General features: G+C 45.3%; 1 protein-coding gene across 6 annotated transcripts in view; it reads left to right on the top strand.

Annotated features, from left to right (window-relative positions):
- Positions 1-12,430, top strand: part of bcas3 (BCAS3 microtubule associated cell migration factor) — a 692,691-nt gene extending 680,261 nt beyond the window's left edge. For all 6 annotated transcript variants that reach the window (XM_033045811.1, XM_033045815.1, XM_033045814.1 and 3 more), the window contains one exon: positions 11,643-12,430. In XM_033045811.1, coding sequence (XP_032901702.1) covers positions 11,643-11,791 — 149 coding nt within the window. In that variant the 3' untranslated portion in view covers positions 11,792-12,430. The remainder of the gene's footprint in view (positions 1-11,642) is intronic.
- Positions 12,431-17,864: the final 5,434 nt, after the last annotated feature.

Here is a 17,864-nt window from a genome sequence, read left to right as displayed (position 1 = left end):
AATCTGCAAACTTACTAACCAACCCATTAACATTTACATTCAGTAGAAACAAAGAACTGCAGATGCTGATTTATATCAAAAATAGACACAAAGTGCTGGAGTAACTCAGCAGGTCAGGCAGCATCTCTGGAGAGAAAAGATGGGTACCATTTTGGGGTGCAGAGATGCTGTCTTACCCGCTGAGTTACCCCAGCATGTTGTGTCTATCTTTATATCTACATTAAAGTCATTTATAAAAGAATTAAGAACTTGCAGTTCAAGTAATGTGTGCTTAGTTGACCATCCTCTCAGAATCAGCCCATCTCACGTCTGAGGGATTTTGTCTGCCCTAAGAGACACACTTCATTGAGTCATAGAGAGATGCAGCATGGAAGCAGGCGCTTCAGCCCATGATGACCATCAATCGCCCATTTTCACCAATCCTACATTATTTCCATGTTTTTATTCTCTTCAAGGCCCTGTCAATAACTGAGTGAATCTCAACCCAAATTCTTTCCAGCAGGTAACTGATCCAAAATCTCTCTTGGGAACCAGAAGATCTTTACATTTCTGGTCTGCTACACCCAAATAGAAGCTTCTCAGCAACAGTAGCCAGTTATGCTCATGCCTTGGCCCTCGACCTCTCCACCCTGTGGTCTTCTGCAGTAGAGCTCAGGACCCACCTCTTACACAGTCTGTTGGTCGCTTGTCTTAATGTCTCCTCCTGGGGCATATGCCTCCTCTTTGTTTGACAACAACCAAGTGAACTCTTTATGAAGCCAAGGAAGTTTTACCATAATGAAGGTGCTAAACAACCACAAAGATTTGATTGCAATTGACTGAAAATGGCCTTTAATTTTGCCACAGTGCAGTGTGGGAGTTCCACTGAGTAATCACTGAAAGAGACCTGGTCAAACCATTAAATGGCATTGAAATGGGATGGATTATAAAAAAAAGTTTAACTGAAAACGAGAGACCATAAACCAGAGACACTTCAATGAGCAGGGGGTCAGGCCACAGGGATTGAGTCAGCAGTTAATCATCATTGGTTCTTCATTAACACAGAGCTGTTGCCTTCACTTGGAGCAGGCTCTTGGTTGCTGGTTCGTCTCAGCCAACTGCTGCCCCCGCACCTCTCACAGCTATCAAAACAAACCAGCACTGGGGAGGGAAATTAAAAAAATCACATTTCCCACTCAAGGGCAGATTATTTCTTAACGTGAGAAAGAAAAATAACGAAGATGAAATAACTGCGAGATTATTTTCTGCCGCCTTTATGGGAAGTGTGAAGGTGACAGTAATTAAAGGTCGTGACCCTCTGTAGCGACCAGGCAACTTCAAAACCACCTCTGCCGACCAGGCATTCTGCCATTCACATTCACCACAGTTCACTGGATCGCAAAGCCATGCCCACAGAAGTAAGGGTTTGTGCCGACCTTACAGAGTTACAACGCAGCAAGATTAAACCACGATCAGTTCTGCTGAGAGGAGCACTGTGGTCAGGAGCAATTGTGTGGAGACTTATTATCCAGGAAGTTGTCATCTTGCAGATTATTGAGTGGGCAGCAGTGCTAATGGGGCTGGGAGAGGCTCACTGAGTCACCGTGTACTTGCATTCCTGGCATGGATTTGTAGGCAACAAGAGGCCAATATTGCTGCTCTGTTTAAATGTTCATCCGATGTGAACAGACCGTGGGTTGCAAGCACATAACCGAGTGTGTTGGTCAGCTGTGTGCATAAAAATACTGAGTGCAAGCTCCATCCTTGCACCGCACTGACTTAGCCATCAATCTACGGGAAGTGGATTTTCTTTAGATGGAGCTTGGGAAAGTTATTTTGACTTGCGCTGCAGTTTACTCTTATAGTTAAATATCCTCCCAACTCTTGCTGTTTAGGCTCATGCTCTAAGAGTGACTTCCTCGTTGCAGTCGGTGAACTGAATTAGGAAAAGAGAGTGTAATGGAAGGAAGAACACTCTGAGCAGAGAAAAATGGGAATAGCACGAGTTATTTTGAGCAAAATAGCAAATTAAGAATGATTAATGAACAGACTAAAGGCGCCCAGAAAGACGTACAAAGCCATTGCAATAGGTCATTCAGGAATGATTTAACTGAGGAAAGATCCTGGAATGAAGGATTGTGGTATTGGTATTGATTTATTATTGTCACATGTACAGCGATAAGTGAAAAACGTAGTTTGTATGCAATCCAGTTAAATCATACGTCAAGCCGTACACTAGTACAGCAGGGTCCTGCAAAGAGAAAAATACCAGAGTGTAGAATATATTGTTACAGCATTGTAGCATTACAGTTCCAGATAAAGAGCAGGTTAAAACAAAAAGTGTAAGGTCTGCATTGAGGCAGGTTGGGAGATCGGGACTACACCCGAGTTTATGGGAAGACCTTTAAGTGGTCTGATAACAAATGGGAAGAAGCATTTCCTGAATCTGGTGGTAAACGCTTTCAATCTTTTGTATCATCTGCCCGATGCAAAGGGAGTAAGAGGGAATAACTGGGGTAAAAATAGTCCTTGATTATGTTGGCTGAGGCAGAATGGCCCTTCGAGGCAGCATGAAGTGTAGATGGAGTTGATTGTGGGTGGGGGGGAGGGGGGGGGGGGGGGGGGGGGGGAGAGGTTAGTTAATGTGATAGACTGTCGCGATTAAATAGTGCAGAATTGAACTAGTAATGTGCAGTTCAAATCACTGCATGTGTACTTTCAAAATAAAGCTTCTTTAAGACTTAAACTTTGGGTAAATTACCTATTCGAGGAGTGTGTAAAGTTCTGCTGGCTATCATCACTGCAAGTTGTGACTCCTTCTATGGCTTAACCATTGGCCTCTTTTTCCATCACTGACTGATCATCGCATATTGACTCAGCAGTGAATACGGACGGCAAGGTGGTGCAGTGGTAGAGTTGCTGCCTTACAGCGCCAGTGACCCAGGTTCGATCCTGACTATTAGTGCTCTCTGTAAAGAGTTTGTACATTCTCCCCGTGACCTGCGAGGTGATCCAGTTTCCTCCCACACTACAAAGACTACAGGTTTGAAGGCTAATTGGCTTGGTAAAAGTGTAAATTGTCCTTAGTATGTGTAGAATAGTGTTAATGTTCGGGAGTCGCTGGAGAGTGCAGACTTGGTGGGCCGAAGGGCCTGTTATCGCACTGTATCTCTAAACTAAACTAAAATACCCTCAGGAGGCTATTACCTCTGGAATAAGCATAAGCTTTGCAAGAATCAATGAACAGACTGAAGATCGGTGAACAGGGATATCTTTTAATATTTCCAATTAATTAAGATTAATTGGACATGGAAACGTATTATCAATTCTCCAACCCAATTCTCCCATTGAGTGAGCCTTTGCGAAAAGTGTTTTGCACAATTTGTGTAGACAGGAAACAAGTAAATAGGAACACTACCAAAAGCAGACTCCAGCTGTTCAATTTAATGTGTCCACCGTTGCCCTCCTGAAAATTGTACACTGGGCTATATCTTTCCTGATGTGTCAGCCCACACTGTATCAGCAGGCTGCATCGCCATGGGGCCATTACAGTCAAGCCAAATCCAGGAGGATTTGTTTCCCTTTTCCCCAACTAGTCTGAAGAAGGGTTGCGACCCGATACTTCACCCATTCCTTCTCTCCAAAGATGCTGCCTGTCCTGCTGAGTTACTCCAGCTTTTTGTGTCTACCTTTGGTCACTGAGCTAGATGAGTTAACAAGATCCCAACAGGAAGCCTTCAGCAAAGGTTAGGGGACACTTAAACACCATGTTATGTATCCCAAAGTACTTCGCATTCCAATAAATTGATCCCAATGTTATTATTACAGATTGGAAGGCACCAATTTACCTAATTCAGCAGCTTTGCATGTAACACATTTATTGTAAGGGCAGCAGAGCTGGCTGGTAGAGCTGCTGTGTTGCAACACCAGAGATCCAGGCTCGATCCTGACCTCGAGTGCTGTGTGGAGTTTGCATGTTCTACCTGTGACCGTGTGAGTTCCCTCCAGATGCTCCAGTTTTTACCCACATCCCAAAGATGTGCATGTTTGCAGGTTAATTGGTCTCTGTAAATTGCCCCTAGTGGATGAGAAGGTGAGATAACATTGAACTTGTGTGAACTGGTGATCGATGGTAGGCGTGGACATGATAGGCCACAGGGTCTGTTTCCGTGTTGTCTCTCTAAAACTCAAACGTCCTCAAAAACACAATGTGCCTGGAAAGAGCAAGTATGGCGAATGTTTCCCTATTCCACTTACCAGGTAATAACAATCAGACACAAATTTAAACTACAATAAACAGCAAAGGGATCCTAACAGTGAAGAGGGAAAATATTTCCCCTCAGCGTTATTGTGATCAGGAATGTGCTGCTGAAAGGATGGTATAACCAGATTTAATAACTCCTTCAAAACGGGTTGGGGCAGTTCTTCAGACTGATTGGAGTGGGTGGAGGGGTGGGGAGTGGTAACTCAGCAGGTCAGGCGGCATCTCTGGGGAACATGGTGACGTTTTCGGTCGGGGTCCTTCTTCAGACTAATGTTATGCCTGGCTATTGCAGTGTGCATTCAATAAACCACTCCTCACATCTCATCTACATAGAATTCTCACAAGCCACAATTCATCGGTCTTTGGCAGCTATTCATAAGTGCCACGGATAATGTTATAGCCGACTGCCCCACCCAATTTGCAGTAGCAAATAGATATTCCATATTGTTGTCAGCAAAGTGAGACACACACACCCTCCCTCCCACACCCAGGAGACTCTATTAACCCGAGGCCGCTGGATGTGGGAAATGTCCTAATCCCACGGATTACAAACTCAAGAGACTGGATGCAATGGGAAATAACTCTGAGTTTGACTGTAGCTTTGGACCGGGTGCGGTGCATTCACAGCCCAGACCGGAGACGTCTAACATGATGCAGCTGCCCGAATGCCAGATGAAAATGAAAAATCTGACGGGATAAGTCATGTAATAATGTGGGATATTTCATGGTTGTCAACACAGAATCAAATTAACTTCCTGAATTCAGCACAAAGATTGAGAGGCGACTTTTTAGGTGACTGCAGGAGACTTTGCAGTTGCCACACATGTTCGTGGGTGGTTGCCGGGGAGTCGCCTTCATGGCCGTGAGGAGTTCCCACATTCTGGGAACTCGTCGCGGCCGCCGAGAATTTTCCAACATGTTGAAAAATTAGCGGCGACTAGAATGAAGCCGCCATGGGGACTAGCGAGAATTCTCGAGCCGTGGGTGGTTGCAATGAGGTCCTAGTGGGATGCCAGGAGGTTGAAAGTTCTCGTAAGTTCTCGTAGGTTGTAGCCGGTGCTGACCGATGAATTTCATTGGCTCATTGGGGGGAAAAAAACGTAAGCCGTAGTTTTCAGAACCAGGGATAACCTTTAATGTTAAATGTCCGCCGAACTTCACAGCCGTGTATCTCTGGCTTCTTAAATGTTGTCTGGTTTCTTAACAGTTGTCTCCAATACTTCTCCCTCCTTCTTCCCCCCCCCCCTCCCTCTTTTAAAGGACTTACCTTACACTGTGCTAGCCGTCTTAATTACAGCGCCATTCCTGTTCATCGCGGTGTGTGCCTGTATCACCTTGGCTTTACACAGTGTGAATTTCAGACAGCACTTCCCCCGCTTGCCCTGGACCCCGCCTTTGCAGTGTGTGTGTGTGTGTGTGCGTGCGTGCGTGTTTCACTCTGACAGTTGCCGTTCCAGTTGCTGGTTTTTCAGGCGACTGCCGGCAATTTGACAGTCGCCTGAAAAATCGCCTATGTGGGACAGGCCCATTAGTCACTGAACGATAGAGTGAGTCTTCAGTCAAACATTTGGATGTTCAAAACCAGACAACACAAGGCTTCTGCTCTATTCCTCCTCTTCATACAATCATCCCCTATTTCCAAGTTCCTCTTTTCCCTTTTATCCCCCTCCTTCTCCTCCCATCCCTTCTACCCATCTCAATGCCCTCAGCTTTCAATTTTACTCCATCAAATGTCTTCTTTTCACTGCTAACCTTTGTCACTTCGTCCGTCTGCCAATCACCCCCCTCACCTGTATCACTTGCTAGGTTTGGCCCTACCTCCACCTCCCTTTTCCAGCATTCTTTCCCCTTCTCCATCAGTCTGAAGAAGGATCCTGACCTGAAAAGTCAGATATCCATTCCCTCCACAGATGTTGCCTAAACCACTGAGTTCCTCCAGCACATTTTTTTGCTTAAGATTGCAACATCTGCAGTTTCTAGTGTCTCTAAGGTTCCATGCCTGATACTTTGCCTCTCTTTCACCCTTCCTCTTCCCAAAGTTGTTGATTCTCAGCGTCCTGTCACAAACCACCACACCAGCTGTGCTCATGTTCCCTCCAGGTGACTTTTGGTCATGGTGTAATTTAGCAAGCAGCTCTATTTTGCCCCAGTAACTTGCCATCCAGAAAAGTGGTGATGCAACATCATGAATTTATACTTGTAAAATAACAAATTTGTCGAGCATTAGGTAAACAACAGAGAAGTGGGGCCAATTTGATCGTTCTTTCCAAGAGCTAAAACAGTGGCAGTGTGTTGAATGGCCTCTTTCTAAGCTATTTCATTCTGTGTGCCATAATTTCTGCCTGTAAAGAGCAGTGACCATCCATACTCTAATTACCTATTTGCCTTCACCTTGTGTCATCTTTGGATGGGGTTTGTCAATTTTGTATAAAATTGCTAATAGTTTTAATCCGCAGATCAGTCTTGACAGGATTTAAGTTATGACTGCTCCTGCGTGATCCCTCAACGTTGGTTGTTGGAGAATTTTGGGTCACAGCACTTGTAGTAACACTTTAGCAGTATCTCTCCAAGGTCCCATAACTGATGTCTCAACAGGAAGGCTTTGAATCCAGCTTGGCAGACCACAATTCAATCTCTCTGATGAATGTAATAGTAATATCAGCAATGGAGGGCATTGAGGAACAGTTTTATTCGCATGTACTGTATCAAATCTGATAATATACATCAATACAATCCGGCGATACACATGTATAACCTGTGGAGCAGCACGGTGGTGCAGAGTTGTTGCTTTACAGCACTTGCAGTGCCAGAGGCCCGGGTTTGATCCCGACTATGGGTGCTGCCCGTATGGAGTTAGTACGTTCTCACGTGTCCGCGTGGGTTTTCTCCGAGATCTTTGGTTTCCTCCCACATTATGATTCCAAAGATGTACAGGTTTGTAGGTTAATTGGCTTGGTATAAGTGTAAAAAAATTGTCCTTGTTGTGTGTAGGGTAGTGTTAATGTGCCGGGATCGCTAGTAGGTGTGGACTCAGTATGCCGAAGGGCCTGTTCCTGCGCTGTATCTCTAAACTAAACTAAAAACAAAACTAGAACAGGTAGAGAAAAATACCAGAGTGTAGAATATAGTTTTTGGCATTGTAGTGTAATGCTTCCAGAGAAAATGGACGATGTCCACAATGAGGTAGGTTGGAAGATTGGGACTACACCCTAGCTTACGGGAGAACAATTCAGAAATATGTTTACAGCAGGGAAGAAGCTCTTGTGGAGTCTGGTGGTACATGTTTTTAAGCTTTTGTATCTTCTGCCCAACGAGAATATGGAGAAAAGGAAATGACCAGGATGAAAAATTTCCTTGATTATGTTGTCTGCTTTCCCAAGGCAGTGAAGTGGAGATGGAGATGATGGTGGGGAGTCTTGTCTGTGTGATGGACTGTGCTGCATCCACAACTCTGCAACTCTTTGCGATCTTAGGCAAAGCTGTTCCCCGACCAAGCTGTAATGCAACCCGATTTCCACGGTGCATCTGTAGCACATAGAACTGTACAACAAGAACAAGCCCTTTGGCCTACAATGTCTGTGCCGAGCATGATGCCAAAACCATCACATTATCTGCCTGCACATAACCCAGATGCCTCCATTCCCCGCATATCCATATGCCTATCAAAAGGTATTTTAAATGCCACTAATGTATCTGCTTCAACCACCACCCCCGGCAACACGTTCCAGGCACTCAGCACTCTCCGTGTAAGAAACATGCCCCCCACATCTCCTTCAAGCTAGGTCCTTCTCACCTAAAAGCTATGACCTCTAGTATTTGATTTTTTCCATCCTGGGGAAAAGATTTTGATTTTCAGAAGTTGGTAAGAGTCATTGGAAACATTCTAAATTTCTTTTGTCTCTTGAGGAAGTAGAGGCGTTGGTATGCTTTTTTGGCCATAGTTCAAAGTAGTTAGTCCAGGACATCTCGTCGGTAATATTTCCACCTAGGAACCTGAAGCTCTCAGCCATAGCACTTTGGCACCATCGATGTTGATTGGGCCTTTGTATCACGTAGAATTCACAACCATTCCATCTAATAGTTCTGTGCTGGTGTTGATAGGCCAGGAATCTCGATCTATCTCACTCCGTCAGCTCATCTTCATCTCATCCTATCACCAAATCCTCCATTCCTGTAGTTACCTTGGCTTCAACTGTGCAGCTTGCCTCAGCTACTCCTTGTGGAGAGGTGTTCACTCTTCTCACTGCCCTCAATTAGGACAGGTGCGGCAGAGGTTCACCTGCACCTCCTCCAACCTCATCTATTGCATCCACTGCTCTAGATGTCAGCTGCTCTACATCGGAGAGACCAAGCGTAGGCTTGGCGATCGCTTCGCCAAACACCTCCACTCGGTTCGCAATAACCAACCTAATCTCCCAGTGGCTCCGCATTTCAACTCCTCCTCCCATTCCAAATCCGACCTTTCTGTCCTGGTCCTCCTCGATGTCCAGAGTGAGGACCACTGTAAATCGGAGGAGCAGCACCTCATATTTCGCTTGGGCAGTTTACACCCCAATGTATGAACATTGACTTCTTTAATTTCAGGTAGTCCCTACTTTCTCCTCCACTTCTCAGCTCTCCCTCAGCCCACTGGCTCCACCTCTTCCTTTCTTCTCCCGCCCCCCCCCCCCCGCCACCCTCACATCAGTCTGAAAAAGGGTTTTCGACCCGAAACTTTGCCAATTTCCTTCGCTCCATAAATGCTGCCTCACCCGTTGAGTTTTGCAGCATTTTTGTCTACCTTCGATTTTCCAGCATCTGCAGTTCCTTCTTAAACAAATATAAACACAGTGCCTGTCCCTCCCTTTTCTCTAGCTCAGGAAACAATACCCAAGTTTGCACTCAGTCCAATAATCAAATGCTAACTTCAAGCATACATTGCAGCTGTTGACTTTCAGTATATGGGTTTTTTTGGCCAAGGCAGTGAGCCAGTGAGTGGGGAATAAGGAGCAGCTCAGTGTCGTTTCACTCAGCGCTTTTTAGCAGAGTCGTTGTTTCAGCTTTGAGCAAGTTGCTTCCAGAAACTGATGACTCAGTGGGTAACCGCACAGTCCGGCGTGCAACTGAATCACAGAGCCTGCTTCGATCTCTGCACTATGCTGAGTTTGTTGATTCCACCCTGGTGACGCACCCCTGGTTAGTTGCCCCACGTCTGGGAGAAAATCACGAGGAGTCGGACTGCCCTCTTGTGCAAATTGAAGAAATCCCGTTGCATTACTGTCAAAGAAGAGCAGGAAAGTATTCTGCCCTGAAGGTGTTTTATCCCTCAATATCACACAAAACAAAATATGATTCATTGTTGTCTGTGGGCATTTAAGACATACAAATATCATACTGGTTTCTTTTATTAAAACAGTGAGCAGTCTTTTGCTGATTTACAGCATCTGCACATCCATGGTGTGTCTCTGAGGATTATTCTTTCTTCCTAATAAAATCAAAAAGTGCAGAAAAAACTCAGCAGGCAGGCAGCATCAGTGGAAGGTGAAGCATTTAACGTGTCAGATCCTGAACCCTTCCTGAGAATTGTGGAATGCTCCTCTTTCTCAGGGTGGCCGAGTTGAAATGTTAACTGGTTTTCTTTCCACTGATGTCCTCTGACCTTCTGGGTTTTCCCTGCGCATTAAGTTTTTATTCCAGACTTCCAGCATCTGCAATTTTTTGCTTTGATCTTTATTTTGATCTATCGTTCTGATTATTATCTCGTGACACACATCTTGGGCAGTACGTTGGTGTAGCGGTAGAGCTGCAGCCTTGCAGTGCCAGAGACCCGGGTTTGATCCTGATTACGGGTGCTGTCTGTACAGAGTTTGTACATTCTCCCCATGTGCATGTGGGTTTTCTCCGGGTGCTCTGGTTTCCTCCCACACTCCAAAGACGTACAGATTTGTTGGTTTAATTGGCTTTGGTAAAATTGTAAATTGTCTCCAGTGCATAGGATAGTGTTAGTGTATGGGGTAATAGCTGATCAGTGCAGACTCGGTGGGCCGAAGGGCTTGGGTTCTGTGCAGTATCTCTCTACAGTTCTTTGTTCTAAAATAAGGCTTGTGGATGAATATCAGGCATGACGAGGATTGACGTTATCTTTGTTGTAACTCACCATCAGGACAATTGAGATTACTCGTGGTGGAGGAGAAGAAATGGTGATATGAAACAAGGTGACACAATAGTACTTAAATCTCGGTTCTATTGAATTCTTAGTGATCCCCAGATTTCCATGGCAGGGTTGTGATTTGGAATTTATCCAAACAAATTAAAGATGAAAATTGAAAAAAATTACAAATGAATGAAATCTGAAATTAAGCCGGCAAGTGTGGGAAACAATCAGCAGGTCAGTCAGCATCCAGGGAAAGAGAAAGAAAGTTAACACTGCAGTTCCACGACCCCTCAGAATGGGCGAGTGGCTTCAACCTGAAATGTTAACTCTTGTTTGCTTTGCAGCTTATGTTTTCACCATTTTATAGAACATAGAACAGTACAGCACAGGAACAGGCCCTTCAGCCCACAATGTCTGTGCCCACCATGATGCTAGATTAAACTAGTCTCCTGTGCCTGCATTTGATCCATATCTCCCCCACCCCCGCATATCCATGTGCCTATCTAAAAGCCTCTTAAACACCACTATCGTATCTACCGACCTCCACCACCACTTTCTGCTTTTATTTCTCTGAACACTGTGGACTTCAGTCAATACAAATTGCATGGGCATTGACAACAGGTTGCAGATGTTCAGGCTCCACGGCCAATATCGATCCCTCAACCACGATCACAAAAATCAGATTACCTGGTCAGTTTCTTACTTGTGGCTTGTAGGAATTTATGCCATTTGACTTTTATTTTTCCTCTCTTTGCGACTGTGACTGGAGATTAAACCATGCTTCATTGGTTCTGAAGCTTTGGTACACACCAAGGTTGTGGAAGAAGACATTGTGGATACTCTTTCTTCTTTCTTTCCATCCCTTCCCCTAATCCTTGGTTATTGCAGGTTGGTGCCTGCAAATTGCCTCTCTGCCTTCAGTGACAGAAAGTAGAGACACAAATGACTGCAGATGCTGGAATCTTGAGCAAATCACAAAGTATCTGAACTCAACGGGTGAGGCAGCATCTGGGGAGGAAATGGACAGAAAATGTTTTGGATCAGGACCCTTCTTCAGACTAACACAAGAAATAGAAGCAAAAGTAGTCCATTTGGTATCTGCTCCGTTATTCAACAAGATCACGGCTGATCATTGACCTCAGCGGCAATTTCCTGCATTAACCTCGTATTCATTGATTCCCTTAATATCTAAGTTGGCAGAGAAGGGAGAAGTGTCGAGGGAGGTTGTATTTTCCTGCTGAAAGACTTCTCTCCTTTCTCTTGCAGAGCTTCAACGAGAGGGGAGCATCGAGACTCTGAGCAACAGCTCGGGCTCCACCAGCGGAAGCATCCCACGCAACTTTGAAGGTTACCGCTCACCACTGCCCACCAACGAGAACCAGCCACTCAGCCTCTTCCCCTCAAGCTTCCACTAAACCACATTGCTTCTCCCTCTCCATACCCATCTCCTTCAGCCACCTTCCTCCTCTCCCTGGCTCCTTTGTTTTCTCTCACTCCCATAAATCCCTCCATTTATCCCTCCCCAGAACCTTTTTTCCTCCTCAACCTGATCTTTTCCAAACTTCCCCTCTCTTTTATCAAGGTCCTGCACACTAATCGATTGGAGCCAAAGCTAACCAGGTCAACAAGGTGGACTTTTGGGAACCTATCTTGCTGCATCCAGTAACTGCCGCAGAAATACACTATCATCTAAATGGTGGGCGCAGTCACAGCTTAGTTCACAGTTTGCAGCATATTGTGAAGTGTGAAAAAGTGTCTGTAGGCTTTCCTAACCTCTACATCTTACTGAATTCTCATTTACAGATACTGACAAAAGGAAGAGCTAAGGTGCTAAATCAAGGACTTAAAAACATCATTTCATGTTATGTCCATTTTTTTCATATTTGCCACACTTTATTTCTGGGGTGAGAATACTCACTGTTGCCTGACTACAAATGTTAAAATGATGCCCTTTAGGTTTCATTAAGAACCTGTTGTTACCTAAAGATTTCCCACTCCTATGACGATTTCTATGACTGGTTTGCTTACATTAAAACACACAGGAATAATTTGTCCACTGACTCCAATTACATCCGTAACATCTGAGTGCCACTGACTGCCTTGGGGGTAGAGTGGAAGAGATGATTGGGATACTTCAAGGCCTTGGCATTCACTGACGAAACAAAAAAGAATCACAGAAGTAAATTGATTACAAACAATTCACTGAATGTTTACTTGCCAGACTCTGAGGTCCCTGCACTCCATTTGTTCCAGTGATGTGGTCAGGACACACTGGATCGATAGAGATACTTTATAAATCACTGGTCAAATGTTTAAAAAATAAAGATGTGCAGAGAATTCTAGTGGGAGACATTGCAGGAAAGAAAAACAAAGTGCCAGCAATAAGATGTATTAACCAGCATCTGCAATTCTTTGTTTCCACTGGATTTCCAAATATCCTTTTATTTACTGTGTTACTAATAGGGGAAGTTATTTTTCAACCATGTCATCTGTCCCACAATTCAGCTTAGCCATTATTCTTTTAAAGCACCAAACAGGAGTCTTCGATGGAATCACCCCTTTGTTGAATTGCAGTCCAGGGCAGGCAGACTTGAGATCCCTGAAACAGGGGTCTCAGAGGAACTGACCTACACATCTCTGGGGCAGAAGTTTCAGGGAAGGCGGCAGTCTGTGGGAACCAGGCCCCAAGGGGAGGGCTGATGGGCCTGGGATATACATGTTCTAAGGGAATTCCTGATCTGGAGTGCGGGATCCTGAGGTGCTCAGGGTTTGGGTGTCCCACAGGTGATGGTCTTTGGGCTGGTTCCACACCCGATCCCCCTAGACATCCTCCAACTGGCATTTTATGGGTCAGGAAGGGAACTTTTAATGTCAATCTAGATGTGGGCAGGAGAAGTCCTGATATCACTTCGGGTTCCGTCCCAAAAGTGGGTCTTGGTTAACAAACAGAAGCAGGACCTAAGACGTTCTTTGTTCTGCTCTCTGACTCACAAAAAGTCTCATAGCTGACACGGCCTCCTTAGCGAGGTTACTTCACCCTTCTGCCGAGCCCAGTTCCAGGCCCATGAACCGTAAGAAAGAAGCTTGACAAGGATCCAGGAACCAACACTGTTGCTATGGGCCCTGCTCTGATCAATAATGGCTTCCTTTGAGAAAATATTTGTGTTCTTCTGCTTCTAAGATTCATTCCTTTTGAGGAGTAAAAGTTCTGAAGATCTGTTTCTGTAACACAGTGATGCACAATGGCTATGCTGCCAGTCTACAGCGTTCCATTGATACATTTGACTGCCATCAATACTCTGAGATTCCATTGCCAGATATAGAAGACTACATCTTCTTTTGATTGCTCCATGGATTTTGTCTTTAAAGTTAGGAAAACTATTTCTCTTTTAAACATCATTGTTGCCCCCACTGAGATGGGCTCCTTTAGAGCCTTTGCATTCTCTGCCAGGAACACACACTACTTTTAGCGCTAACCTGACAAAATGCGGGCAGTCCTAAACCTGCTGTTGTCAACACTCTTCGGCAATAGACGCTGGGACACTCGCAGGTGATGGGTTCAAGCTGTGCTCCAAGTCGCAGGTTGAGCGTGCGAATGCGCCACTAGACTGGAGCTGGTGTGCGTCAGCCCCTGGAAGACTGTCTCATCCAGCACTGCCAACATAATCTGCGGCCCTTGCTTTCTTCACTCAGACTGGGATATGCCTGAGAGTCAGGCTAAACAACCACAACACACAGACCACAAACAGCATCACGGAGATTTGCTGAATGAATCATCTGCAAACACATCGGTCCAGTGACAACACTCGAGAGGCCCTCGGAGGAGGATGAACCTCTTGCAAATTAGTTTAATTTAAACAGAATTGCTTTTGTTTTCATTAAGAACAGTTTCTTTGTGCAATCACAGCCATTCGTGACATTACAAGGCAATCGTTTTGCCCATCGCGTACGTGCTGACTGAGACAAGTGCCTTTCATGTCCCATCTCTTGAGCCATAGCCTTATCGGTGGGTAAACTGGTCACGTAGTTACTTTATAGATACGTCGAGGTTTAATGTCAGGTTTCATCTGCTCGGGTTTCTGGTCTTACAGTTAATTTCAAGTGGGGAGACAGGGCCTAGTTTCAGGGCAGGAGCCTTGGAGACCCAGCCACATTGGGGACAGGACCTATGGGTGCCCACCACCCTGGGGGCCAAGTCACCCACCCAGCCCGAGGGATGAGGTTCTAGTTCATCTACTCACCCGGGGAAATGTGGGCCAATGGGCATCATTCTGGTATGTGAGGCCTATGGACATCCAGCCACACTGGAGGCCGGTGCCCCTGGTCAACACCCACCTTGGGTAGTTGAGGGTCTCAGTCAACCCATGCATGCAGAGGGATGGGGCCCAGAACCAGCTGATTGGAACAATAAGCACCCAGCCATTCTGGGGAGAGGACCCAATGACACCCCTTCCTCTTCGCATGGAATCCTACACCAATCCATTTCAAGGGAAATTGACCCAGAAACACCAGCCCTCCTGGCATGGGAGGACTTATGTACATCTACCCTCTCTGGTGGTCAGAGTCTAAGGACACTCCCACAGGCATTAAGTTTATGATGCTCACTGTACCCTAATGCTTCCTGGAAATTTGTCCAGTGGGGATCATCAGTATGAGCGAGCTTCAGGGCTTCTATCATTGGATTTGGTCCCACATTGGCAACCTGAACAGGCTGTGGCTTCCACTAGGACCGGCTCTGGTTTGGTCACAATTCCCATTGGCACCAACTAACATTGATATATATGCGCATGTTTTTCATGAATTATCATTTTTTGATTGGTGAACCAGCCACGGCACGCCTGATGGCTGCTGAGAGCTGAATACAATTAATATTTCAAGCCAACATCTCCCAGAGAAATAACTCATTAGGTTTAGGGATCCTAGTTGACATCCACTCTCACATCTCCACCACCTCCTCTCTACTAGGGACACCTCCCACCCCTGCTGTACCTATCTCCGTCTCCTCGATCTGAAGTTAGTCACAGGGTCCGTGACCTGCGAACCGTTTGTGGCTCGAGATCCCACACTGCAGAAGATGGCTGCCACCACACAGCAGGCAACAGATCCGAGTCTGAAGTTGGGTCTTGACACAAAATGTCACCCAGTCCTTCTATCCAGTGATGCTGCCTGTCCCACTGAGTTACTCCAGCATTTGGTGTCTATCTTTGTGTAAACCAGCACCTGAAGATCCTTCCTACACAACACATCCATCCCGCAGGTCTCCCAAACACTCACTCAATCGTATGTACGGGTTGTACGCAAGTCGAGCGTTCACAACATGGTCTGGACCAGTGGTTCCCTGGGATCATAGCTCAGCACGGAGCATAGGATCTGCTGGTTTGAAGGCACCATCTCCCCAAACCGTTTAGTAGCTGAAATAACAATCACAAAGAATGTAATATAGAAGTAATAATTATTTAAATCATATTTCAGCCTTCATAGAAATGACAGCATGAATCCAAAATAGAGCTGCAATTCAAACTAACTGATTTATTTCTGCAGCACAAACCCAACGACTGCCTGCCTTGAGTCAGTTGGAGATGTTTGCTTTAATGCCTATGTTTTATCTGAGGATTTAGTCTGTGGGATTGTTATCAGTCATTTTATAGTCTTCTGCCTATGAGAACTTCCTGTCTCTTGAGCCTTGACATATTGAAGGCTGTGGGGAAGGTTACGTAGGGAGTTTTAGAAATCGCAACGTCTGACTAAACAGTCTCGGAGATGTTTGTGGTGGGCATAATGCTGTGATCATGGTATGGATTATGTCTGTCTATGTGACTGGACAGTGGAGGGGCAGTCTGCTCTCTCATTTGCTGAAATGAACCAGATGAAGGTTCAAGAAGCCTAATTCCTAGAATCGGACAGTTCAGAGTGAAGCTCTTTTTTTTCCTATATCATCCAGTGATATCACCAGGATTCCCAGAAAAAGAACATGTTCTTACATATCGCTGAGAAAAATGGAAATGGAAAGAATAGCAAAGGAGGGAATACAAGAGAGGGAGTCTCAGGAAGGAAATTTGTGAATGGGATTATCAGAGGGAAAGCTTGCATCAAAAGGAATAATATGCAGAAACAGCTGCTGAGAGGGAATGGTGTAAGGGGGGGGGAGGATGCAGAACAATTGAGATATCGAGGAAAATTGGAGGGACCAGTATGATTAAGTGAAAATACCAGGAATACAGGAGAGCGCGCACTGGAGAGAGGTGACCAGTTATTCCTGTTTTGTAATTTAAAAACAAGCCCATTCCTGTGGGGACTACACACAAACATATGTACAAGCGCACAAGGTCGCTTACATACATCCATACATAAATATGTACGTGAAACACACATACACGCACATACCACACACATACATGCATACTCAGTTATACATGAGTGCATATACATACATGCATATATACATATTAATCCATCAACAAAACAAAAATATTGAGAGACACAGGTACTGCAGATGCCGGAATAACTTAGCCGGTCAGGCAGCATCTGTGGAGGGAATGGGCAGGCAGGAATTTGGCTCGGGACCCTTCTACAGACTGATTGTAGTAGGAGGGAGAAAGCTGGAAAATATCCGGGGACGGGACACAGCCTGGCAAGTATCAGGTGGATACAGGTGAGCGGGCTTTGATTGCTAGGGGGGTGGAATAAGTGACAGAGATGAAAAGGAGACTAAAGGTGTCAAATAAGGAGAGGAGTGAAATGTAAAGCGAGAGGGAGAGATGGGGGATGGGGTGGGGGGGTAACGGGTGGAGAGAAGGGACGGGATAGTGGGAGAAATGGGTGCACATTGGGACAGGTGTGGTCACAGGAAAGAGATAAGGGGAAGGGGAGGATACTTAAAATTGGAGAATTCAATGTTCAAACATTTCTGGTTCATTACCAGACTCCAGTTTGTGGGATCCTGCCATGTGCAAAGAGACTGCTGCATTTGATTGGTAATAATAATGGCCAGACTTCAAAAATATTCAGCTGATTATAAAGGTTACAGCAATATCAGGAGGTTCTGAGAGGCATTGCTTGAAAATACAAAGCTGTCTGTCTTTCCTGTGGACCAGCTGCTGGCAAATACCAGGCTCAAATTATCAATTTTTTTATTGTTGACTCCATTAAGTTTTTTTTCCATCTGCTCACCACTTCCTCCCCTCCCTCCTGCCCTCGAAATCAGGAACTTACCACATACAGAATCACAACCATGAACTGGCGCCACCACAGATTCTCCACCCATCGTTCTTTGATCCAGATTAGATCCCAATCAGGGCCTGTGGTGTAAATACAGTAAAACATCAGGTCCTGTACTTGTCACTCTTTATCAGACATACAGCGCCTCCAGCCTTCACACATACGATCAAAGGCAGACATGCAGGCAGTAAAGGAATTGACCTCTTCCCCATCCCTGTCATTATCAAGTTGCCAATAGAGTGTCTGCCTTCCGTTCTGCAATCAGAAAAT

The sequence above is a fragment of the Amblyraja radiata genome, chromosome 28 (genome assembly GCF_010909765.2).
Source record: "Amblyraja radiata isolate CabotCenter1 chromosome 28, sAmbRad1.1.pri, whole genome shotgun sequence".
NCBI classification, from domain to species: domain Eukaryota; kingdom Metazoa; phylum Chordata; class Chondrichthyes; order Rajiformes; family Rajidae; genus Amblyraja; species Amblyraja radiata.
Note: the sequence above shows the minus strand (reverse complement) of the source record. Positions and strands in the feature narration are given on the sequence as shown.